The following is a 25826-nucleotide window of genomic DNA, read 5'->3' as shown; positions in this document are numbered from 1 at the left end:
AGAGAGAACACAAGCAGGGGGAGCAGCAGGCAGAGAAGGCAGAGGGAGAAGCAGACTCCCCACTCAGCAGGGAGCCTAATGCGGGACTCGATCCCAGGACCCAGGGATCATGACCCGAGCCGAAGGCAGACACTTAACCAACTGAGCCACCCAGGCATCCCCATAGAGAAGAGGTTTTATTTCACTTTGTTTAAAAAAAGGATGAAGAATGTGCAGTAAAACTGTCAACAGCATTCAGTAGTATTCCTGAAAGACAGAAGTGCCAGGCCTCAGGAGGGATGAACAGGAAAGGAAAGGAGAGCAGGAAGACCCGCTGGAGAATGAAGTCATGGGGCCCAGAAGAACATGGCGGGGAAGGGATGGGGGCTCGCCCTCACCCTACCCACACATCAGGGAAGACAAGTTGGGGCAGGGCTGGCAGGCAGGCGCCCTTACTGGTTCTAGAGGATGCCAAGGCCATGACTAGGCTCAGCAGGAAATCACACCGTTTTAGGTTATGAATGTCACGGGCAAAGGATGAGGTCGAGGCGGTACAACCCACACAGCCGCTACCTACCCCTAGCCCTGTGCAAGGAACAGAGGACGGCGAATGTGAGCTTAAATAACGAACCTGCAATACAGTGACTAGGCAGATGAGGTCACGGAGGCTGGATGAGAAGACAAAGCAGAGGCATTTTAATTCAGGATTCCTGCCATCGACCCCATCACAGGAGTGCCATAAATGTTGTTGAACGAATGAAAACAAGGATTTCAATTTCACCTGCAATGTCTGCCGGCCCTTTGAGTGGCAATACTGGCCAGCATCATGCAGCTAGCTGCTCTGGCAGATAAATGACCCGAGGACCCAGCACAGGGCCACTGTGGGCTTCAGTCCTGTACAGAGAACACTTAAAGGTGTGGGCTCTACTTTCAAGACGCTCTGCTTATGAGCGAAGTATACAGGGCCCGTCCTCCTCCTATATTTTAATACAGATTCTTTCTCTAGTTACTGTGCCAATGACTGAACACACTTGGAGTGCTCTGGCCCATCTAGGTAAGCACACAGGGTCTTTCAAATTTTTGACTTCAAAGAGTTTTACTGCCCTGTCAGTGTGCTAACTTATGCTGCCCCACTCTTCCCAGTCCACAAGCCATGCCTATAAAACAAACTCGCCTGTTTAAGATGATTTATCTCGTTCTCTGTTCGGCTCTAAACCAGTTTTATTTTTTTTAAAGGTTTTATTTATTTATTTGACAGAGATAGAGACAGCCAGCAAGAGAGGGAACACAAGCAGGGGGAGTGGGAGAGGAAGAAGCAGGCTCATTGCGGAGGAGCCTGATGTGGGGCTCGATCCCACAACGCCGGGATCACGCCCTGAGCCGAAGGCAGACGCTTAACCGCTGTGCCACCCAGGCGCCCCATCTAAACCAGTTTTAAATCCCATCCTTGAATATTTTTTGTGTACAAGGTTCCCAAAGTCCTACTGGTACCCCAATGCAACGTTGGCTTCTCCTGCATCCGTTATGCATGACTTGGCACATCAGCTGAGCTCCATGTCCTCAATCGTGAGGACCTATAAAACACTGGGGAGAATTCTTCCAGACGCACTGGAATCCTGCCTGGTGGGGGTAAGATGGACCCACACTGGTCTGCCTTGGCCCATGCGGTCTGACGCTCTCTGTACTCTGGGGAGCCCTAAGCCCAACTGCCTTCCCGAGCACTCATGGGCTGGCGGCTGGGGCAGGTACAAGCAGTGGCACGTCTAAAAATAGCCCGTGTGTTAAGGGCTCTCTTTCAGTGACGCTTGATAAGAACTGCCAGTTCTTGCTGAGGTAAAGAGAGGGAGAGACCTTGGGTTAGTTATTCCGGAACAGCCTTTAATTTTAAAAATTTGCTTTTAACTAGGAAAAAAAAAACGCCTTAGGAAAATGCTCAGGTAGGTTTTGAAGGTACGAATACAAAATATTACTTTGAATCACATCACAAGTTTGAAACCTGTAGTAATTTCAGTCTAGGCCAAACTAATCAGTAGTAGACCTAGTTTTCTAATTAATACCTTTCGTGGCCAGTTAAAGCAGAAGTCCAGCTTCTAAGTAAAATCATTTCTCTATTTGTGGAAACTGCACCTCTTCTGTTTGGTATAAACAGAATCATAGGACCAGATAAGAAAACTTTTTAGTCCTCAAAGAATCATTTAAGCAGTGCCTTCTATGACATTTAACATGCTCACTGTAAATGATTTTCATACTGTGATCCAACTCAACCGGGCAAAAATTTTCAAACTTTAAAGAAATTTTGTTCTCAAAGTAATTAAATCGCACTTTAAAATTATGTATAATAATCATAATTTTTTTTTTTAAATTAAGGCAAACAGTCTCTTTCCTCTGCTGCTTCTCCTCCAGCATGAGTGGGCTCTGGAAAACCATCATGGTTTGGGTTACAATACATCTTTTCCATTTGCCATATTCGTGATAAAAATACCTACTCAAAACTATTTATGTTTTAACCAGCTATATTTACTCTTTCCTACAATAAGTATTTAAGCACTGATTGTGTGCCAGGCTAATACGCACTGGGTACGCACGCTCTTTCTTGAGCTTCTTCAAGTTTCCTGGGCTTTCCCATCACTGGTGAGAAAAGGTAGCAGGTATAACCCAGGCTGGGATGGTGGTGTAAGAACTCATATGAATCACTTAGCAAACTACAAACTTCGAGTCAACTGAAACCTTAGAAATAAAAGAATAAGATGGAAATTCAGGAAAAACTCTTGCAGAAAACAGAAAAAGTATTTGCTTTCCCCCAAAACCATTTTTCTTCACAACTTAGAAAACCAGTTTCATTAGTTCAATATAAAAATGGTTTTTATGGAAATAATTATAATAATGTGTTTTTTATGATCAATAATGTATTTTTAAAAAAATGTCTAACTTTTGAAAGTTCAGGCAGATGCCATACAAGTTTATTAAGCTATATAGATGACTTCATGGGGAAAAATGCTGTTTCAATTTTTAAATTCAAGGGAATCACTGGCTTACATTTAAGTAATAAGTGGATTATTGAAAAGTTTAATTTCCAATAAAATATAACTGCTGGTAAATACAGTTTATTTGTGCTGTTTACTGCTGACAGATGAAGGTTCCACGTATAAGGAAACAATTTTACTTCGAAACTAAACTTTTTGGGGCACCTGAGTGGCTCAGTCTAAGCGTCTGCCTTCGGCTCAGGTCATGATCCCAGAATCCTGGGATCGACCCCCGCACTGGGCTCCCTGCTCGGTGGGAAGCCTCCTTCTCCCTCTCCCACTCCCCCTGCTTGTGTTTCCTCTCTCACTGTCAAATAAATAAATAAAATCTTTAAAAGAAACTAAACTTTTGCTTTAACTGGCCACGAAAAAGTAAATGTCAGATTTAAGATTCACCAAGTATCAAAAAAGAGGAAACAAAAGTACTTGAGAATTATAGCGTGATTATTTCTCCATCCAGGACCTTACTTTGCTTTGGAAAAGACGGATATTAGAAGTAACACCCCATCATTCCCAAAATCATCTAACTGGATTCATCTACACCATGGACCGCCCCCTCCAAGCCACCTCCCAGCACAGAGATCACCCACAACAGGTCACATAAAAAAGCAAACTCTGCTTCACGCAGTTACTACTCCAACCCGTGTCTGATGAAGTAACAGACTCACCCCTTAACTCATTTCAAGGGAAGAAGTCATTTACTTGGCTCTGCTGCTCATGTGGCTAAACTGAGTCTTGAAATAACTACTTCGAAAACACCGTACGTTATCGAAAAGCTGGCCCTTCCTGAATCACATGTGCACGCGTGCGTGAGTCAGGCCCTTTAGAAAGGAACATTTAGTCTGGAAATAAGAAAAGCCATCAAAATGTAAGGATAATTTTTAAACGAGTTTTTAAAAGGAAAACTCATCACTGCTGAGCACTGAGCACTTACACACCAGATTTAATAAGCACTTTACATGTATTACTTGTTCACAAAAACCCTATGAGGTGGTTACTGTCATTTTTCTATTAAAAAAAAAAAAACAAAAAAACCCCAGTGACACAGACAGGAAAAGCAAGTTAGCAGCAAGGTCACACAGCTGGAGCTGGGGTTTGAACCCAGACAGACTGTTGGGGCCATGCTCAACCGGGCCAGGGTAACAGCAGCTCCACAATGCCAACCGCGTGGGTCCCAGAGGCAGGACTTCACGCTCAAGCTCACACTGAAACCTGGAGACCTCTTCCACAACGTACACTACTAAGCCACGTACCTTCCCTCTGGAAAGTGCAAAATTAATTATTTTATCAACCTGAAGGATGAGCTTTACATTCACCCCATTAGTAATTCATACACGTGTCAAAAGGGAAGCAGCAACCCATAAAAAGAAATCTTTCAAAGTTAACAGAGAAATGAAGATTTTAAAAGATGTATTAAAGACAGTATTATAAAAAAAACTCCAAAACAAACAGTATTGTCAAAAATAACATCAAACACAAAACAAATCACAGATGAAGAAGTTTTCTGATTCAGACTAAGAGCCAATCGTGTCCTAGAAGCTTTTCTTCATTAGTTCTCCCAGGCACTATCAAAATTAAAGTGCACAACAGAGACAAAACCAAAGACAACTCACCCATCTTTTAGGAATTCGAGGTACTCCCTACGTAATTATCACCTGAATTACAGCTACCTTAGCAGGGACATTCCCTGTGCCTCCTGGGGTGGTGGGGTTCCTGAGGAATACTACACATATCAGGGCCTATCCACGGCAAACGGCCCTGTGACCTTCCACGGGAGGGCAGTCCTCAGATCAAAGTCCCCAACAGGTGCAGCCTGTAGCCCTCGGGGGCCAGTGCCAAGCGTCTAGGAGGCTTTAGCCTGTTCGTTCTATGGAAGAATCTTCTCTCTTCTAGTTTAAGGAATGTAATTATGAGAAGAAATGAAGGAAAAAAACTATCAAGAAATGACATCCTTAATGCTTACAAGGTCCCAGAAAAAAGTTTATGGAGGAATTTACTGAACAAAGAGGTTTCGGAACCTTCTACCTTAAAAGGCCAAAACAAGAACCTACGAGAGTTCTAGTGAAATCCTACCACTTGGATGCGTAAACGGAGGCACACGAATCACGTCTGCAGGTCCTGTGTGGAAACAGTTAGGTCTAATTTCCAACTAAATAGTACTTACATTTAAAGCAGCTTCTCCACACTTTTCAATTGCTGCAAGACCCTGATTATGAATGTGTGTCTCTAGAAGTTTTTTCAATTCTCCTAGGCCATCCTGGATTCTAGATACAAGATTATACATGCGACCCAAATCTGAAAGAAGAAGGTGCCACCTTTATGCATTGAAACAAACTTTGCATAACCATTCCACTATGTATATATACCGTGATAGATACCTTGAAATAAAACAACGGTGTTTTTAGATCTAAATAATAAAAAATGTTTTAATTATAACCAAATATTTTGTATTTAGTGTATATATATATATATATTAAGCTTAAAGTAACAATGAAGTTATTATTGTAAAAGTTTATTTTTCCCTTTACTATGAGAAACCAGCAACATAATAGAAAAAAATCTTTTTATCAGGAAGTATATCTGATACTTTCTGAAGTTCTCAAGACTAAGATATTATTTCTGCTAAATATATTAATAGGCACTCAAATATTTATTTTAAAAAATGAATAAATTTAAGGAGTATTTATGAATATCCATCTCAACTCTACCAACAAATGAGTAACAAAAGGGCCCCCAAATTCTTCATTTAATTTATGTATGGCATATGGTTAATTTATGAAGGCCAAAGAGAAAACTTTTGAATTCGGACATCAATCTTTTATTGAGCTCCGAACGTAGCCCAGTAAAACCTGAAGGGTAAAAGGAAGACTTTTACAAACTACTAACCTTCACATCTTGAAGAATTTTCAAAATAAAAATCAGGGGTAGTATCATTTAACACTAAAGAGTATGGAGCAAAGTTACATCCCAAATTGAACTGAAAAGATGTTCTTGCCCCGAAGTCATACCCCAAACCCTCTACAGAGGTCTGAAGTCAATACACGACAAGGTACACACACATTAATCTTCTAAAAAATGATTGATGTTGGCTCTGAGTCTAGAATGTCAAACAACTTCCAAACTGCAGATCATAACAGACACGCACCCACGTCTTGCGTCTGAGAGGCTCACCTTCATTTTTGTCAGCATCCAACAAATTCTGGAATTCTGTGTGGAAAATTTCCAAGTGTTTTTCAATGAGCACCTGCTCACACTTCCTCGCTAGCTCGTCCTGTGTGCTTTCATGAAGGTAAACCTGGACTCTCCGCTGTTCCTCCAGCAGACGGGCCTCTGCCTGCAGGAATTCATTCAAGTGAATGCTTGGATTCCTTTTTAAAGAATTGTTATGTGAATAATGGCAAATTCAACTCACAAACCTGCTTTAATAAATTAAGAGAAAAGGGAAGGAGTCCTTCGATTTTGGGTGAACACCAACCATATTTAAGTGGTCACTGATGTGCTCCATTTTCTCTGCAATATATTTCTTTTTTTTTTTTTTTAAAGATTTTATTTATTTATCTGACAGAGACAGAGACAGCCAGCGAGAGAGGGAACACAAGCAGGGGGAGTGGGAGAGGAAGAAGCAGGCTCACAGCGGAGAAGCCTGATGTGGGGCTCGATCCCACAACGCCGGGATCACGCCCTGAGCCGAAGGCAGACGCTTAACCGCCGTGCCACCCAGGCGCCCCAATCTGCAATATATTTCTACCTCCAGCTCCTTTTAAATGACTTTTCAAGGTTATCACTGTTAGCAGTCCAAATGAGTTTACGTCAGCTTTCTTCCTTCAGGTATGTGGCATTTCACCTCTTGGGGGTAATATCCCTACTTGACCCTCTGAGGACGCTATGGACCCTCCCTTATACACAGACACCATGTTCAGAACCCCTGCTTCTGACCGAAAGCTACCTGGAAACAAGAGTCACGTGAATATATTCCCCAAGATGACCACATGGAACTTATTATTAGTAATCAGACTTTTAAAAAATTTTAAAGAAAAACATGATAGCCTTCTCTTGCCAATTGCTGAGTACATGCCTCTGTAACTTTTGGATTCTTTATGCATCTCAAATTCTTATACTTCCCTTCAAGGAAGAGAGAAAAACAAAGATGTCATTTAACAGAGCAGCAAAATAAAAAGTCCGTATATTTTACAAAGTATTACCAGAAATGTGTGTGGCATAAAGTATCACCAAGGAGCCACTAAATTTTCAAGGTAAGGACAAAATTTCAATGATAATCTCAAATTATTCAGGTGATCTGAATAAAAGAAAAACTATTTGGTACTGTAAAAATGCTATACTTTCTAAAATGATTTCAAAATTTGGTATAGTTTTGGAGAAATCTAGAAAAATTCAACTTGAAGAATAAACACCCAAGAACTAAGAAAACAAAAGAAACAATGCAGACAGGATTTACGCTGTCAGGAATTGCTAACAATGGGAATTATTTAACCACAGAAGTTAGAACCTTATTACACATTCAACAAAATAAACTTGGAAATTATCTGTATTATACATCAAAATGTCAATGTCCTTAAATATAGAAGGATCTCTGAAAAATCAGTAAGTATATTCAAATAAAAAATGTGAAAGGAATTTATAAATCAAATATAAAAAACCTGAAGTTTCTGGTATGAGGTAATGAAACTATAGCAAATTTGTCTAATGGAATACTATTATCCAGTAAAATAAGTAAGTATAAAATATGTTAATGTAACAAATTAGTGTGTAGGCGGGAAGAGGTTATAAAAACCTACAGAATTATTCCAATTTGGTTTGACATACATACTTATTAACAGTGTCCCAAGCTTGAAGGTTTATGTTATGTTTATGTATTTTCCGAAAAGCCTAGACCTAATGTGTATATATTTTTCTGATTATGAAGTTATTGTGAACAACAGGAGCTTTCAAAATTATTTATTTATTTGTCAGAGAGAGGGAGAGAGAGAGAGAAAGAGCACAAGCAAGGGGAGCAGCAGGCAGAGGAAGAAGCAGGGTCCCCGCTGAGCAGGGAGCCTGACAAGGGACTCAATCCCAGGACCCCGAGATCATGACCTGAGCCAAAGGCAGACACTTAACCGAGCCACCCAGGTGTCCCAACAATAGGAGATCTTTATGTGCTTTAAGTCAGAAGTTCTAAGTTAAGCACATACTGCTTCAGATCTAAAATTTCCCTAAGCCTGTTACCTCAGGAATACAAGCTGTTGCGGTACAGGACATGCAAACCGAAAAGCACCACTTTTCTGGTTCAAGTTATACCTGTTTCCTAGAAGAACGTGATCACTTTGGGCAGCAAAAACTCAGCTGTCATAAACACTGCTTTCTCCTAAAACACACTTTTACCCCTTCCCAGATGAAAGATAAGGCTTTGGTGTCACTGCTGACTCCTTCTCGGGGTGGGGGGGGGCACAGTGGCCTTCCCACCCCTGCAGGACAGTGGGTAGCAGCATTCTACCGCAGTACCCTTCCTGCAGGGGCCAAGAGGGAAGGGCAGAGTAAACTGGCACCTCAGTGATCACAAAAACACTGAAGAATAGAGGGGCCTCGTAATAGCTGGTTTTATATATAAAGAAACCAAGGTATCAGGTGTTATGTCATTAGGTTTTAGGAAGGACAGCCATTTACACTCTTTGTGGATTCTCAGTCAAGTTAAGTTCTCGATCATTACTGTTAGATAATTATCTCAGAACACCAGGATCAAATCAAATTCAAAATGACTCAAGAAAATCAAGCAATTAAAGACTGTCCCTATCCATTCTATTAGGATTGGTTTGCAGTGAAAACAAAATGAAAAACAGACCAAAAAAAGTAAACAAATTAATGAAGTACCATATATCTTAAAGTCTGTGTGAGAGACGTTAGTAACCTAGAATAGTTAACAAATATTTTGTAGCTCACATTAGCCTCAATCACATGAGACAGCAGGATAGCTTAAAAACCCTAATGTGGCTTAGGGTTGCTCACTCATCAAAGCCATCCCTATCGCAGAAAAGCCAAAGACTCTCAAATGTTTCCAATAAAATATCCCTGGACATCACAGAAAAGGGAACACAGAACCCAGGGAATTTGCACACCTAGCTCCAACTGGCAGCTGAAAGCAGAATACTTGTCAAAGGCTCATGCTTTATCTCCATTTTGTTCATGAGTTTTGTATTCTATTTCCTGACAGAATGTTTTAATATAATTTCTCAAGTCATTAAATAAAATGTGCCCTCTTTTATCCTGTGGTTTTGCACATTCTCAGGCAGCTACTGGAGGCTGTGAATCACGTATGCCTGTACTACCAAACACTTGTAACACGCTTGCTCTTTGCCCAGCACCAAATGTACATATTATAAAATCATTCCCAGTTTACAGATGAGGAAATGGAGGACCAGAAGGGTTACAGTCAACTCCCCAGTAAACGGCTGAGTAGGGATTTAAAACTAGACTTGCAGCCCAAGGCTACAGGCAAGAGAATTATTCACATGGTTAACTTCCGATTTTGTGCTTACAGACCCTCTGCTGACTCTGCATCACGGACTTTCAGAAGGGGACAGAAGTCATGGTTGGTAAGATCCAACAGGATTTGGGCCAAACCGTTAGTCCCGCTAGAAAGGAATCCCCTTTAAGAGCACCAGGATGCAGGAAGGCAGGGTCATACCAGGTTGGAAACATCCAGACCACTGGATATCTTTGCTCCTCAAGCGGCCTTTGGTTCCAGGCCTGACTGAAAAACCCGATTTGCTTGCTTTGGGAGTGCTCACGTAGCTCTGGCCTCACGCGGACGACAGGAACTGAGAAGCCAGACATGGGCTCGCGCTGCTCGTGCAGGCGTGCGCCCTGACACAAGACCCTACTCTTAAAAGCAACATCATACACGGCAGAGTTCAAGCACAGTGTGGTCATGAAAACTGCACTGCCGGGCTGACACAGGAAATAATAGGCAATCATGCCCCCAAAGTTCATGCGTCAGGCAGCTGACACCCCGAGGGAGCTGGTTAGGCTCTGGGTAGGCACACAAAAAAGCTCATTTAACCCACAGACATACACAAAGAACCACTACTATTTCCAAATGTAAGACTTCTGAAGACTTCCATTTTTGTTAGGCTTTGAGATCTCAGAAATCTGTTTGTCAGGGACTTTTGACTTCAAACTTCTAAGGCCCACTTGTAAGCACGATCTCCTATGGGAAAATGTAGCCAGAAACCACACATGAACGGGGTGGGACTTTGTGTGCTTGCAGAGAGGCTCACCAGTGCCCCCACTGAACTAACTTGCCATCTCAGCACGTGGAACATGTGGCTCCGCACGCATGCCCTTTGCTGTCCTCGTGCCGAGAGAATCGAGAGCAAAGCAGAGATCAGGCACTGTTAGCTCGGCCTTCCGGGAATCTTGGACACCTTGGTAAGGGGTCAGCGAATGAGAGCCTATGGGCCAAATCCTGTCGGTACAATTTCACTGGAGCACAGCGACACTTATTTGTTTAGATGTTGCACGGCTGCTCTTTTCATGACAACGACGACGGCAGAGCGACACAGCTTCAGCAGAGACCACAGAGAGCGAGCACGAAGTCTAAGGTATTTGCTATCTGACCCTCTACGGGATGGGCTTGCTGGTTCCTAACCGAGGTCACTCCTCACAGTGAGAAGTCCAGGATACCTGTCTTCCCGAGAACAAAAAACCGTTGCCACTAGAACTTCACTTAGCACAGAACACATGATCAATTTTAGATTCTGGTGTTTCAGAAGGACCTCCTCTACTACCAACTTGAAAGCTGTACTGGAGTGTTAGAGAATCTTTCAGACTCGAAAAAGCAAACATCTAAAGTTTGCAAATCTAATAATAGTTGTTTCTTAAAAATTTATTTTCTCACTGACACAGACAGGACTGTGGCTCCCATTAGATATACACAGACATGCCAGGACACAGTTCAGACATAGAAGTCGTACGGCTCTGACGGTTCCGTCCTCAGAGAGAACACTGAGCCAGAGTCTCAGATGAATTTATAAAAGCTCCTTGGGGCACCGGGAGAAGCAGCTGCACCTCTCCGGACGCTACAGGACAGCACGGCCTGAGAAATGACCTATGCAAAGCTTTCCACCTGAGAAAGAATTCACTGGAGCAGCAGGAACTCTTTAAACTTCAGTCTACTCCAAGTGCCAGAGTTAAGCTTACCTTTTTCATATACTCAGTAACTGGGTTCTGCTGCAAGAATTCAGTGCTCTCCCTGGTATAGAATCTCTCCGTGTCAGCCAAAAACTGAGATTCAAAGGACTCTTTATACACTGTCAGCGTAGGGCCCTTGGCAAATGCATCGTCTTCATTCAGCCCCAATTCCACTAGAAATAAATAGGAACTATATTTCAATTACCCCAGTTTTTGTTACATTTTACACAATACACCTAGGTGTGTAGCATTCAGTTTATGTTTAGAAAGTAAATGGAAAATGGTGAGGCCTAAGGTAAATCTGTTATTCACTGGTACTCAAGTACACTGTTTCAATGAAAGAAAAAAGATACAAAATCCAAGACATGAAAGTAATTCTGACCCACGGCTGAGCATGCTTCAGTTATTTAAAAAACTCTTATATTTCTAAAAGCTTAACAATAATAAACATGACATTTATTTTTAATTGAAGTATAACTGACAAACAGCCTCCCGGTTTCAGGGGTCCATCACAGCAGTCCGGTATTTGGGTACAAGATGGTCCCCACAGTTAAGTCTAGTCCCCATCTGTCCCTGAAAGTTATCACAATATTATTGCCTCCATTCCCTATGCTGCACCTTGTACCCCTGTGACTTATTTTATAACTAGAAGTTTATAGCTCCTAATCCCCTTCACAGATTTCACCTGCTTCCTAAAAATGACTAAACTTTCAGAGAAATACAATGACACCTAAGGTCTTCTTTAAAAATATTTTTAATATTTTATTTATTGATTTGACGCAGAGAGAGCACAAGCAGGGAGTAGTGGCAGAGAGAGAGGGAGAAGTAGGCCCCCAGCTGAGCAAGGAGCCCGATGCGGGGCTCGATCCAGGACCCTGGGATCATGACCCGGGCCGGAAGGCAGAGGGTTAATCGACTGAGCCCTCCAGGCGCCCCGACACCTAAGTTTTAAAAACACTGCATCACCCTGACACCTAGTTTTTAAAACACTGCATGAGTTTATCGGTTTCTCATCTCAATTTTTCAAGCTGATAGAGACTTCCGGTTATCATCCATTAATGACACTCTATCATACTATACATACAGTAACTCAATATGAGACCAGAAAATAATTCAAATGTCTAATTCCTCAAAATTCCCTTAAGGTACAAAGATCAAACAGTTTTTACGATGGGTAAAATCAAACAGAATCACACTAAAAGAGAATTCTGAGTGCCTTTGTAAATGCAAACAATATTCTTAAATCTACTAACATATCTGTAAACGAATCTGTTAGAACACTGTTACAACTATCATTTGATACAAAAACTCTGAATAAATTAAAGGGAAACTGTTTACCATAAGACTGTACAACTCCACTGATCAGTCTTGTATTGATGGTTTCACCGTTTCTTTCCTTTTCAATCAGTTTTAAAACAGCATTCGTTACCTTTAGGAAGGATAAAGAAAAAAAGATGTGTAGGTCATAGACTACAGTATGCATATTACTACACATCTCTCAGACTGAGCTCATTAGGCAATGCAAGACGGGAGATTCTCAGGGACATTCTAAAGGAAGGGGAGACAATGCCCAAGGAACAAATCTGTGAGGGGTTTTGAAAGGAAAACATGCACACACTCACACGAATAGATACCTGTTTATTCAGTGGCCTGAACAGACAATCTCTCCAAGTCACCAATGCAAGCTGGATGAAAAGAAAAAGGAGAAGCATAAAATGTCTATACTTTCACCATGTTTTTCTAAGACTGAAGTCATAGGAAATCAGCCTGAATTTCATTGATCAATATTTCTAGATTATACCTGGGTAACAATCTGTTGTCAGGATGAAATGAGACACACTCTCGAGTTAACAACTTCAGGAAGTATCAGAGTACAAATGTTTTATTAGCTCACATTTTAATAATTAAGATAAAAAGAAAATCTGGATTTTAGGAGAAAATCCATATCAGCTTACAAGACAACAGTGGATTCAACCTCTAACACAGTTCCCTGGCCCAAATTTAATTTCTGACCTAACACACTTAATGAAGATAATTCCATTTATCAGAGTTTCCTAATAGTAAAGTAAGTAACAGACAATCAAAATTTAGCAAGTTCTGTATCTTAATTGTGGTGGTCTATGTTACATGGATGCATACAATTGTAAATGCACCAAAACGGACACTTTACATAGATGCATTTTACTATACAAAAACTCCTCAGATTTCCCATTTTACTTGTATTTGTGTGTGTGGGGGGGTCTTTGATGCATTTCTAAAAGTTTTAAAAACTTCCCACAGAGGTCATGCCAGAAAATCACTATAAAAATGACCCCCCCAAGAGAAATGTTATAATTTGTCCATGATTTTTAAGCTGTTTAAGAGAGGTATTTTTCAGAGTAAAATTCAATTTACAACAATTCAGTACTCAATACAAACTGTTGAGGAACTCACTTAAACATAAATGCTTTCAGTCTTATTTTTCCCAAGTTTAACCACAGATAAAGCTGGGTTTATGTAAGATCTATATTTCAGAAAAGATTATATGTAACATAATGATCTTTCACTGAGTGATATTTCTACCACACAAAAAAAGACAATATGAAAGCAATACTTAAGAGAAAACTATTTTTTAATTAATTTATTATTTAGAAAAATGTTAATTCCAGGATAGTTAACAGAGCTATATTGGTTTCAGGTGTCCAACAATTCTACACATTACTCACTGCTTGTCGGGATGAGCGCACTTCTTAAACCTCACCCCCTATTTTCCCCCGTGCTCCCACCCACCTCCCCTCTGGTAACCATCAGCTTGTTCTCTACAGTTAAAAGTCTGGTTTTTGGTTTGTCTCTTTTTCTTGGTTTGTTTGTTGCTTAAATTCCACATATGAATGAGATCATATGGTGTTTATCTTACTCTTATTTTGCTTCACATAATACTCTTCACATCCATCCATGTTGTTGCCAGTGGCAAGATTTCATTCTAAGAGAAAACTATTTTTAATAAAGTATGGACAATACATACTTGTGTAATAGCATGAAAATAAGATTTCAAAATTAGAAACTATGATATCTAAAAAGATCTGAAAACGAAGAGCCTCATTTTTCAGGAGAAATGCAACCCCGGGGCAACTGTTTTGAAAATACATTTTCCCTGTGTAAATTCTCTGTCGTTGTTCTTCAGACTTCTTTAATGTAGGAGGGAGGCAGGAGGGAAAATGTAATGCCATGGCCATGAACTTCTAGTAAAGACACACTACACTTTCCAAAATAACTTTTTTCCAAACATTTTTTTTAAACTAAGACAGCCTTAGACAGCTCTAAATTGACTCTGGATAATTTGTCACTTTGAAGGAAGAAAGGAAGAAGAGTTGGCAAGATAAGAAAGAAGGGCCAAAGGTACACCAGACAGGGTTCAGAGGAACAGAGTCAGGGGGAAAAAAATCCTGCCCAATCACTTTAATGTATCAATAAGGAAATTAATTTATGCCCTCCGGTGGACATGAAAGGAAAACGACTTTCCATAATTAAAAAGGAAGAAAGAATTATTAGGAAAAAAGTAAAACTATATATATTTTTTTAATTTAAAGATTTTATTTATTTATTTGACAGAGACAGTGAGAGAGGGAACACAAGCAAGGGGAGTGGGAGAGGGAGAAGCAGGCTTCCCGCCAAGCAGGGACTCGATCCCAGGACCCTGGGATCATGACCTGAGCTGAAGGCAGACGCTTAACGGGTGAGCCACCCAGGAGCCCCTAAAGCTATATTTCTTGACGAGTCATCCCCACCCCCTGGAACTTCTGGAAAATACAGTAAGAGATCACTGTGCCCAACTATTCCACTGTGTCGATTGATGCTTGAACTTCAAATGAATTCATCAGGTTCACTGGAAGAGCACACAGAGGAAATTCTGTTTCTAGACAGGGATATTAAATTGACCTCTGCTAAAATGTATGGCCGCATATTTCTAAATGGTAACTACAGGATTTAAGGATGTAGAGAGTGTGAATTTTCAAAATAAAGGAAAAAATAGAAGTAGTCAAATCTTGAGGTATACTTGTACTTCTATTTTCTTTCATTGTTCTTGAATACAGAACACAAAATGTTAAATTATAATGACTTTTTAGGAGTCTGTGATGTTATTGTATGGTACGCGTGGTGTTTCAGGTCAAGGTGGCATCCAAAAAGAAATCAACCCAAATCATGCTGATTCCTACACTGACAACTTTCAGTATCAAGAAAGCATTTGTAGGGGCGCCTGGGTGGCTCAGTCATTAAGCGTCTGCCTTCTGCTGAGGGTGTGACCCCGTCGTTATGGGATCAAGCCCCGCATCAGGCTCCTCTGCTGGGAGCCTACTTCTTCCTCTCCCAATCTCCCTGCCTGTGTTCCCTCTCTTGCTGGCTGTCTCTGTCAAATAAATAAATAAAAATAAATAAATAAATAAATTAATTAAATAAATAAATAAAATCTTAAAAAGAAAAAAAAAAGCATTTGTAAATGCTATTATAAATGTTATTATACCAACATTCTTGGATATGGAGAGAATCTCATTATGCAGAACTTGACATTTTCACACCACTGGTTCAAGGAGAGTACAGTCTGTGCATCTGACAGCCTGTACTGAACACAGAGGCCGTTCTGTGGCTGAGTCCTCCCCTTCACTGCGTTATGGCATCGGTGCTCCAACCTGACTGCATATCAGACCCAGCTCGAGGGCTTACTACCACACACTGCTGGGCCCCAGTCACCTGCATTTCTAACAAGCTCCCACGTGTCCACGATGTGGCGGGTTTGGGGACACACTCTGGAAACCAATGGGCCTAGAACAAGCTTCCCTGACTGAAGAAACATATTAATGAAGATGATTTAATCACTCAAACTTCACCTTTTTAAAATCTACTTCCATGGGGTCTAAAAGAACCCCTCAATTTTCTTCTCTGTCACTTATCATATTATTTTGTCAAGTGAGAGGGTAGGAGGACATCTCACGGCACAGTCCTTTCCTAGAACAGTTTCCCAAGCCACAAGAGCATGAGGGCTGAGCCGTGAGGTCTGGTCTCAGGCCGGGGGCTGCATTTGCCGGACGTGGCCATCGCATGGGATGTCCAGCTCTAAAACTGAGACGGTTCCAGGCTCAACCAGATGGCTGGCCAAGTAACTGCAGAAGAAACTTGTTATCAGTCAGTGCACAAGTGTGGAGGTTGTATTTTAGAACTCTAATTTATTCATCCTTCCCCTTTCCTGCCACAAGATATTTAAGGGTCATTTACTGATAAAGAAAAGCAATTAGCCTACTATTCTGAAAATAGCTTCGTATTTGCCTAGATTCCCCCACTGACAGGATGAGGAATCACTAAGAAAATACACAACTGAAAGGTGTTTAAAAAAATATATATATCTTACAGAATAGATCTCATAGATTCCTTTTCGTCCCTCGTCACATTCACGGCGAACCCAATGTCTATTGAGGTAGGCACAAATTCCATTCAGCACTTTGCTTGAAAATCGATAATCCTCCCACTGTTGAGTGTAGAACTTCAGGACACTCTCATCCATCAAATCTTCTCCATCCTAAAAACAAGTTAACTAATTTGTCCCATGATAAAGATAAAAATTAACTAAAACAAGTCTACTGCACTAAAACATACTGATGTGTTTGGTTTTAGATGAGCTTTTCATTTCGTATACAAAAACATGCTCATTAATACCAATTCTCAGCAGAATTTAGCTTGGCAGAATCAGAATAAACAGAGAAATTTAATAAAATTTTTTCAAACTGCAACTTTTTCATGGTGGCATTAAATATGCATATACACTCATACAAAGAACCTGGAACTTTTATTTATTTATTTTTAAAGAACTGTGAACCTTTAGAATGAGAGCAATGTGTTTTTATTAACAAGAAGGAATTTACTTCAAAATCATCCCTATTTTTGATATTTTCTATTTAAACTTAAAATGTCCTATGACCACAGGGCCAATACTATTTGATTTTTTTAATGCATCTTTTCCTTCATTAAGTTTATCTAAAAATGATAAATGTATAGTTTTTGTGGTAATCTGTTACATTTCTATAATAATAAGTACAATGGTGCAATATTTCTTCTTCTGTATTAAGACCTCAAGGGAAAAATATGTATTTATCAAGATTATTTTTACCAAGTTTTCCACAATTTAAACCACAAATTTTTGTGTGAAGGACCAACTTGACATTTTTTCTCAGGCATTAATGACAGCCACAAAGTAAAGCCTACCCTTTAAAAACTGCAGGTTCCACTGCAGCGTCCCTGATCAATCCTGTGGCAGAAAAGCACCAGACATGAAGCAAGAGGGAGGCAGCCCCGCTGGGAACTAAGGCCCCGGGCAAGATGCCCCCTTCGCTCAGCCTCTGAGTCTTCCACCAGACTAAGAAGTGAAGTTCCACAAATACGTGGTACACAAGTGATCCAACAAGCCTCGTAAAAACCTGACCATACCTTGATACAACCACATTTTTGTTCATTTAAATTTAAATAAGAAATGAACTATAAAATGTAAAGCTAAGCCACTCTGGATTATAGTATTCGACCTTTTTGTAAAAAGAGATCACCGATACAGCACAGCTACCAATACTTTCACACAACACAATATACTACTGTTCCTTGCTTTAATGCTGAAGAATAATTAATTCCAGTGTTCACTTAACAGCGTTGTGAATAAAAATAAGGACGCAGTGGGTTCGGCAAAACATGAGAACACTGTTTAGGGAACGTGAACATTTTAGTCACAATTTGTGGTCAGCCAACTATGGTCTGTTAGAATTATACTAAGTTTCCAATTACCTTGTAAAATATATTAAGAAAAACCATTTTGAAGCATGCCGAAATTTTTGCTTATTATCTGTGTAAATAAAAGTGTCTTTAAAGGATATACACAGAGCACAAATTTCCCAGGGTAGAAGGTATAGATATCTTCACTCACTCTATGTGTTACGGGCAGCACAAGAGGAAGGAGCCACTTGCCCATCCTGCGGCTGGATGGAAGGTATCACACCCCCTTTGTTACAAAGGATGGAGACGGCAGAAGATGAAGGGAAAAAAACCACCATCGCTGCCTGAGCAACGGCTCAGAGCAGGAGGAACCCACACTGGAAGGCCATGGATGTCCGTAGAGAAACCCATCCTAGCCAAGGGCACGATTTCATTATAGTTCTGAAATATGCTACACGACCATGTGTAAAAGGCAAGGTCACATTGGAAAAATGTGATTTCCAAAGGTTAGATAACCTTGCGATCATGTATACATTTATATACAAAACAACACACTGGGTTCAAAATACAACATCGGTCACCTGAATTCATAATTAAATGCTTGAAATTAAAAGATTCATCAATTTTTAACAACCAAATATGAAATGGTTAGTAATTTAAGGAAAGTACTAGTATATGGTACAGCTATCAAAAACTTCTCATTAACAAATTAAAAAAACAGAAAAGGGCTTATGGAAGTTTCATCTTCACAATAGGTAAAAGACTAAGCAATAGCAAAATATCTTCACACACACATCAATGCCGGAAACAAGACTGAGCATTCAGTCACGTTACAATCATCATTTCACTACTATTTTTTTACGTTCTATTATAAAGAGTCAGCCATATGTGTTCAAATATCTTACCTTAAGAAGATTTGTCAAGTAATTCTTCAAAAATTCTTTAAGTCGTTTGTATAATTCCAAGCCAACAAACTGAGCTCCCCCAGGCGTCTGTCCCTTTTTCGATTTGGAAGGAGGGACGCCAGCCCCTCGGGCTTGGTTTGACTGATGAACACTCGTGCAGTAGTTATAAACATGACTTGGAGAAAAGTTAAGGAAATCAACAGGTATTATCAATGTCAACAGTGATTAATACTGAAATATTTTTTTTTAAGATTTTATTTATTTATTCAACAGAGATAGAGACAGCCAGCGAGGGAACACAAGCAGGGAGAGTGGGAGAGGAAGAAGCAGGCTCACAGCAGAGGAGCCTGATGCAGGGCTCGATCCCATAACGCCGGGGAGCCGAAGGCAGACGCTTAACGACTGAGCCACCCAGGCGCCCCTGGGGAAGGCTTTTCTAAGCAAAGTCATGAAAGCACTTAATCTGAAATTTTGAAAATACTTCAGGAAAAGATATCTTCAATGAGTTACTATCTTTAATCAATTAAAATAATTAAAAACAATGTGAAAAAGTTAACCTCCACAGGAACATGGGCAGAGTATACCAACAGAAAATCGCAAAGCTGAAAGAAATACATATTAATGGCCAAAAGTCTGAAACAAAAAAGAATCTTCAACCTCAATAGTAATCAAAGAACTATACCTTAAAACAATGAATCATTTTATTAAATGTTTCAAATGTACAAGAATGGCAGATTTTAACACACGATGAACTCTCATAAACTCATGATCCAGTTTGGACAAATCTCGTATTCCCACGCTTGTCTCATTCCACCTACGTCACACCTCAACTTTTTAGGAAATTAAATAGGACAGATTTTGCAACAGATCTGCCTCGTACTCCTCCCTAATGCCACTCCTCCTTCCGCTTTCCCCGGGGGCAAAGAGCCCCATGATTTGGTGCATAGCATTCCCGTGAATGTCTCCATAGCTTGCTGTGAAACTATACACAAAATTACGATTCTGTCTGTACTCACATGTTAGATACAGTACAGATCCACAAGAAATTACCCATCTTCTTGTTGATGGACCCTACCAATGATCACTTGGTGGGTTCTAATCTGGGGCACTTACACACAAAGCTACGGAGAACGGTACTAGCAAGTTCCCTCACATCCATGTTTGAGTTTCTCACAGTACACAATGGGCAGGAGAGGGCCCCCATTCACTTGACTCCACCTTGTTGGATGTGCTCAATGAGTCACTGGGCAGCCACCAGCAGTGCACACATTTCACTGCCTACATCCCAATCGTGGCTCATCACGGCTTTCATCAGCATTTGTCTGATTACAGGGAGACTAAGCAGCTTAGGAGTTTATCATTTTCATTTTCTCTCCTGTATATTCTCTGTCCTGTCCTTCATCATCTTTTCAAAAACAGAGTTTGCGCAGGCACTGATGAGAGTATAACATGATACAATCACTTTGGAAAAACCTGGCAGCTTCCTATACAAATGGCGGTAGACGCATGGAGTAGAACACTACTCAGCCGTTTAAAGAGTGAACTGCTGATACGCCTATCATGAATCAGTCTTAAAAACATTCTAAAGGGAAAAAGCCAGAGATGTATGGTTGCATTTATAGGAGGTTCTCAAACAGGCAAAACTCATCCATTGACAGAAACAAGGAGTGATTTCTTCTTTCTTGGAGGGCAAAGACGACGGACTATCAGGGGCTCCAGGGAACTCTCTGTATCTCGAGTAGGACACCATTTACCTAGGCATATACATCTGTCAACAAATTCAAACCATCCCTTTAAGATCTGTGTAGTTTGCAGTATGTGAATTTTGCCTGAAAAACATCTTTAAAAACGTAAGCACGTAGTATTACAGATGGACAAATGCTGAGCTCTTTAACTTGGCAGTTTACTGTGAAAACCCCTGCTTTATCAATTATGTAGTCCAGTTAGTATCTTCTTATAGATTGTGGCCTTTTTTTTTTTTTTTTAAATGGAAAGCACCATATGAAGAGAAATTCTCAATTGGATAAATTTTCTCTTATGGCTTATGCTTTGACTCCTACTTAGGAAATCCTCTTCTCTGCTAAGGCGTTAGTACTCGTGCATTTTCTTCTACATCTGATTTCGCACTGAAATTTCTAATCTATCTAAAGTAAAACTGTGCCTGAGAAAGAAATATAATTTTTAATTTCTCTGCATGGATATGCAAACCATGTATGACAGGATCTACCCTTTCCCCACTCTAGATATTGCTGCTTCTAGAAAACTGTCCATTTCAGTGAAGTTTTCAACTATATTGCATAGTTGTCCTGTCTTCTCTTTTAAAAAACCTGTTCTATGATGTATTTATTTTAAATGTTTTTATGATTAATCGTGCAGAAAACCAGTTTGGGGTTCATTTTTATTACTCTATTTTGTTTCGTTTCTTTTTAATGTACTTCTTTATATTATTATCTTGAAACCCTTATTTTGGTCTGTTAGCTTTGTAAACTTTGTTCTTTTTAATATGAGCATTTAAAACTATAGATTTTCTTCTTCTCATCACCTAGTCTGATATGTATGGGTTTTCCTTATTGTTTAGTTTTATTTTCTCTTTTCTATTACTAATTCTTGTAAGAGTTATTTAGGATTTTTTAGATTTCCAAAGTGACTTTTTTTCACTTTTTGGAAAAAAAAAACACCTTAATTTCATTTTGGAATTAATCAGAGAATGTTATTTCTTTGATAGTTTCTTTAAAATGAATGTGATTTTCTTTACATGTGCTTGAAAAGAATGTTTATTCTCTGTTGGATACAAGGAACCATTATAGCAAGACGGTCAATTCCGTTTTTCAAATCTCAGTGATTTGTCTGTTTATTAATTACTGAGAATTTTTTTAAAGGACATCTTCCTAATTCTAGATTTACCAGTTTCTCTTATATGTCTCCAAAGTATCTGTCATATATTTTGAGGCCAGTAACAAGTATACAAACTTTGAATAATATCACTGATTACTTGTTCTTTTTATCGCTAGGAGGTAACCGCGTTTACTCTTCACAGCAGTGCCTTAGAAGATCAGATGTCAGTATGGTTATTCCTATCTCTGGTTAGAATTTACCTCAAATATACTTGTTCCACTTCTTTATTTGCAACTTTTACATCTCTGTGCCTTGGTGTGTCTATTGCAAACCACACCAAAATGCACTCTTGGGGGAAAAAAAAAAAGGTGGGAGCCTGACAGTCTGTGATGGATAAGTCTGATTTTATATAAAACTAAAATATAAATATACTATTACATACTGCTTTATACATTGCTATTTGGGTTAATTTTTACCGTCTTGTTTTTTTGTTTGTATTTTCTGTTTTCTTTTCTTTCTATTGGATTGATGGATTCCTTATTCTGGTGTAGTTTTTACATTATTCTGGAGTTAATGCACTTTATTTGGTTATCTTGAAATTTGACATGCATACCTTGCCTTTCACCAGTTCTGGAAAATTCTTGGATTGCCATCTCTTCAAATATTTGTTCCCATATTTTCTAATACACATTTGTCAAAAATTTTCATGTCGCCTTCCATACCTCAATTCGTATCTTCAGTTCTGTTCCATCACTTGTCTTTGCTCAAACTTTCTAGTTTTTCTTGATTTTCCATCTAGTTAAGTGATTCTGAAAGAATCTGTGTCAAATTTGCTGTTTAAATATTTTATTTTACATCTGTGGAATTTTCTGGGTTTCCCCCCACCAGTTTCTTTTTAAAGTCTTATTTCTCCTGTTTTGTTCCTTTGTATTTTTGATTATTTTATGTCACAGTTTTTCACATACTTAGAGGCACCCTCTAAAGATCCTTTGGTTTGACGTTCTTGGGGCTCTCAGTCTGCTGCTTGTTCTATGTGATTTGTTCTCGTGGAATCTCTCCTCTGCTCTGTAACTTTATTTTTTAGTGGGGCCCTCACATTAGGTTCCCAGCTTGGGGAAATCCCCTCCAAACGCCGGTAATACAAACTCAAACCCCAAACAAACCCAAGGTAACAAGTTCTCAAGACAGACCTTCCCCACTCCCCTCACATCCAGAACTTGGCTCAAAACAACTTTCTAGTTGCCTATGTGGCAGAGTGAGTCTGTTACTTTTCCAGTTCACCTTGTCACTGAAGATTTCCATGGAACTAGCAGCTTCACCCCTCCTTGCCCAGATACAAGGCTTTGCCTCCTTTTCAGTGTGGCCTCTGTTTTCCATCCCCCGACCCCTGGCCGGCGCCCAAATCCTCATACAGCCACACAGATGCATCTAATTTTGACCTAGCACCAGTTCTAGGTGTTTGGTTCCAAGGAGTTTTCTTTTTCTTTTCTAAGATTCCATCCATTCACCTGAGAGAGAGAGAGAGAGAGAGAGAGCTCACTCATGAGAGCACAAGCAGGGGGAGCAGCAGGCAGAGAGAGAGGGAGAAGCAGGCTCCCTGCTGAGCCAAAGGCCGAGGTGGGGCTGGATCCCAAGACCCTGGGATCATGACCCCACATGAAGACAGACACTTAACCAACTGAGCCACCCAGGCACCCCTCCACGAAATTTCTTAGGTTGTTACCTTGTTCAGACTGACTTCTGCTTCATGGCAATATATGCATCTCCAGCTATTAACAAAGGTCTTTAAAAAAAACAATTAAGCTCAATGACAGCTAAAGTGCAGGAAAATGGGAGCTTCAGAGCATACACAATTAGGATTTTTCCATAATAAAATTTGGAAATATTAAAAAACCTTAAAGTGCATTCCTTTTTATACAACAATTATACTCATAAGCATTTATCACGGGGAAATTATCACGGAAGTATAAAAATACTTAGCTAGTAAACTATCACAGCATTGCTCATGATGGCAAAAACCTTGTAAATATCTACTTGGCAAACACAGGGAATTAGTTAAATACACTGCTGGATTCAACTGAGGATATAGTACGCAGCTTTTAACAATGTCACAGAATACAGAGTGGTCATAAAAACTGCAACGTATTTACCAAATTTCATCTAAGACACCAATCATAATATGTATCATTACTTTTAAGTACCACTAAGAAAATGCTGTCAATGAAAATATGACATTCTTAGATGGAATTTTCATATTCACTTACTTAAAGATTAGCTGTTTAGACATTTCTCCTAACACTCTTTGTAAGTAAAGAAAAGTTAAATGAATCGTCTGAGACATTCCTAAAAGGTTTTACACAGTCTCACTCTGCTGCACCTTTAGGACCCTTGTTAAGGAGGTGTTTTCCACCTACCACCGTCCTCTGGCTCACTGATTGTGTGAGCACTGCTGAAGAGCTGTCCACAGAGGAACCAAGGATTTCCTTCTTGTCTGCTCCCACCCATTTTATAAGTTTTGGTCCTAAGCTTGCTTGATATTAAAAGTTTTTCTTCAGGGGCGCCTGGGTGGCTCAGTCGGACGTGAGCGTCTGCCTTTGGCTCAGGTCATGCTCCCAGGGTCGTGGGATCGAGCCCCATGTTGGGCTCCCTGCTCAGTGGGGAGTCTGCTTCTCCCTCCCCCTGCTTGAGCTCTCTCCCTTCTCTCTCAAATAAATAAAATTTTAAAAAAATTCTTAAAAGGTTTTTTCAGGGCCGATTCTTCAGAAGGTCCATACTGGTTTGCTGACAGAACAGGGTGCAGCCAAGTCCGCAGGTGCAGGTAATGACCACGGTGTCACAACTGACACCTGACCAACTATGGTACCAGGCCACCCACACAAGGATGCATTTTAAAACAACCCTCAAAAACCTAGTATCAGTGAACTGTGGTACATTCACAGACCGATATTAAAATATGTTGAAAGGACACCAATAAATGAAAGAGCCACTTAGAATAATAGCATCTTAGTCTGGTCCCTTTGGACATGGAGATGAAAGGTGATGTATCTGTTTGGACTTTATTTTAATTTAAATAATCTCTCCACCCAATGTGGAGCCTGAACTCGCGACCCTGAGATCAAGAGTCGCATGCTCTTCCAACTGAGCCAGCCAGGTGCCCCTTTGGACTCTAACAGCTATTCCTTCTGAAGAGCAGGGCTGGGGTTTAAAAAAAAACCTTTAAGGCACAGAATTTCTTCTTCTTCTTCACCAACTACTCTTTCCAGAGGAAAGGGCAGTGTGCACTCAAAACACACTCTCTCCCCACTTTTCCTTCCTCCCAGCCTCACCTCCTCAAAGAGGACCTCGACACAAGGCAAGGATCTGGGCCTCACAGAACAAACCAAAAGGCACAACTGTAGTGGAAAGAAAACCTCTTAAAAGCTGTTTTAAAGTTTCTACCCAGAATTTAACTCCACATTTGTTCCCAAATTAGGATTACCCTCCCCGCTGCCCAGTCAGGCATGGAAAGCAGTCAGCAGAGGCTACTGATAGTAGTGGTTAGGGTTCCTGCCTGCTAACATTTCAGTTTTCTTCTAGCAACTTATATCTAAGTTAGATAAGGAATGCAGAAAAACTTACAATAAAAACCAAGAGTGCTATGGTTCCCCTCCCCCACTCACCATAGCAACCACTCTTAACTGTCAATTTAGAAGGTGACTTGTTCAGGCGGACATGCACGTATCTTCAAATCCTATGCCTGTACTGTTCTTTGACCAATCAACCTTTGCAGAAATTACTGAAATCCTGCTGAAAGAAAACACAGCTCAATGCGACCCCCTACCTCTGATCCACCTTCATCCCAATACTCCCATCACTAGGGAGCCGGTGTTAGTCGACATGAAAACTTTTAAGTTATACTTTAACCTTGGTTCTGTGGCTGGTACCAGTGTATCTAACCGCATTTCTGGCAGAGAGCAACTACAAACTGGAAGAAATATAAAACCAACTGTCTGCACACACCAGAGAACAACCGAAAGAAGTTTATATTGAAGGGTATACTAGTCATGGAAGAAGGGAATGGCACAATCCAATTTTGTTGATATAACAAAACAAAACAAGAAAATGAGACCCACTCTCAAGAGAAGAGATCATCAAAAGACCAACTGGAGACANCACCGAAAGAAGTTTA

General features: G+C 40.1%; 1 protein-coding gene across 2 annotated transcripts in view; it reads right to left on the bottom strand.

The window, feature by feature from the left end:
- The window catches only part of CUL1 (cullin 1), a 66156-nt gene that overhangs the window by 22828 nt on the left and 17502 nt on the right, over positions 1-25826 (bottom strand). For both annotated transcript variants that reach the window (XM_034638972.1, XM_002923770.4), the window contains exons 2-8: positions 18824-18998; positions 16573-16740; positions 12824-12874; positions 12528-12618; positions 11199-11362; positions 6174-6336; positions 5167-5297 (exon numbers count right to left, since the gene is read on the bottom strand). In XM_034638972.1, coding sequence (XP_034494863.1) covers positions 5167-5297; positions 6174-6336; positions 11199-11362; positions 12528-12618; positions 12824-12874; positions 16573-16740; positions 18824-18998 — 943 coding nt within the window. The remainder of the gene's footprint in view (positions 1-5166; positions 5298-6173; positions 6337-11198; positions 11363-12527; positions 12619-12823; positions 12875-16572; positions 16741-18823; positions 18999-25826) is intronic.

The sequence above is a fragment of the Ailuropoda melanoleuca genome, chromosome 1 (assembly GCF_002007445.2).
Source record: "Ailuropoda melanoleuca isolate Jingjing chromosome 1, ASM200744v2, whole genome shotgun sequence".
NCBI classification, from domain to species: Eukaryota; Metazoa; Chordata; class Mammalia; order Carnivora; family Ursidae; genus Ailuropoda; species Ailuropoda melanoleuca.
This window is presented reverse-complemented; position numbering and strand designations above follow the sequence as displayed.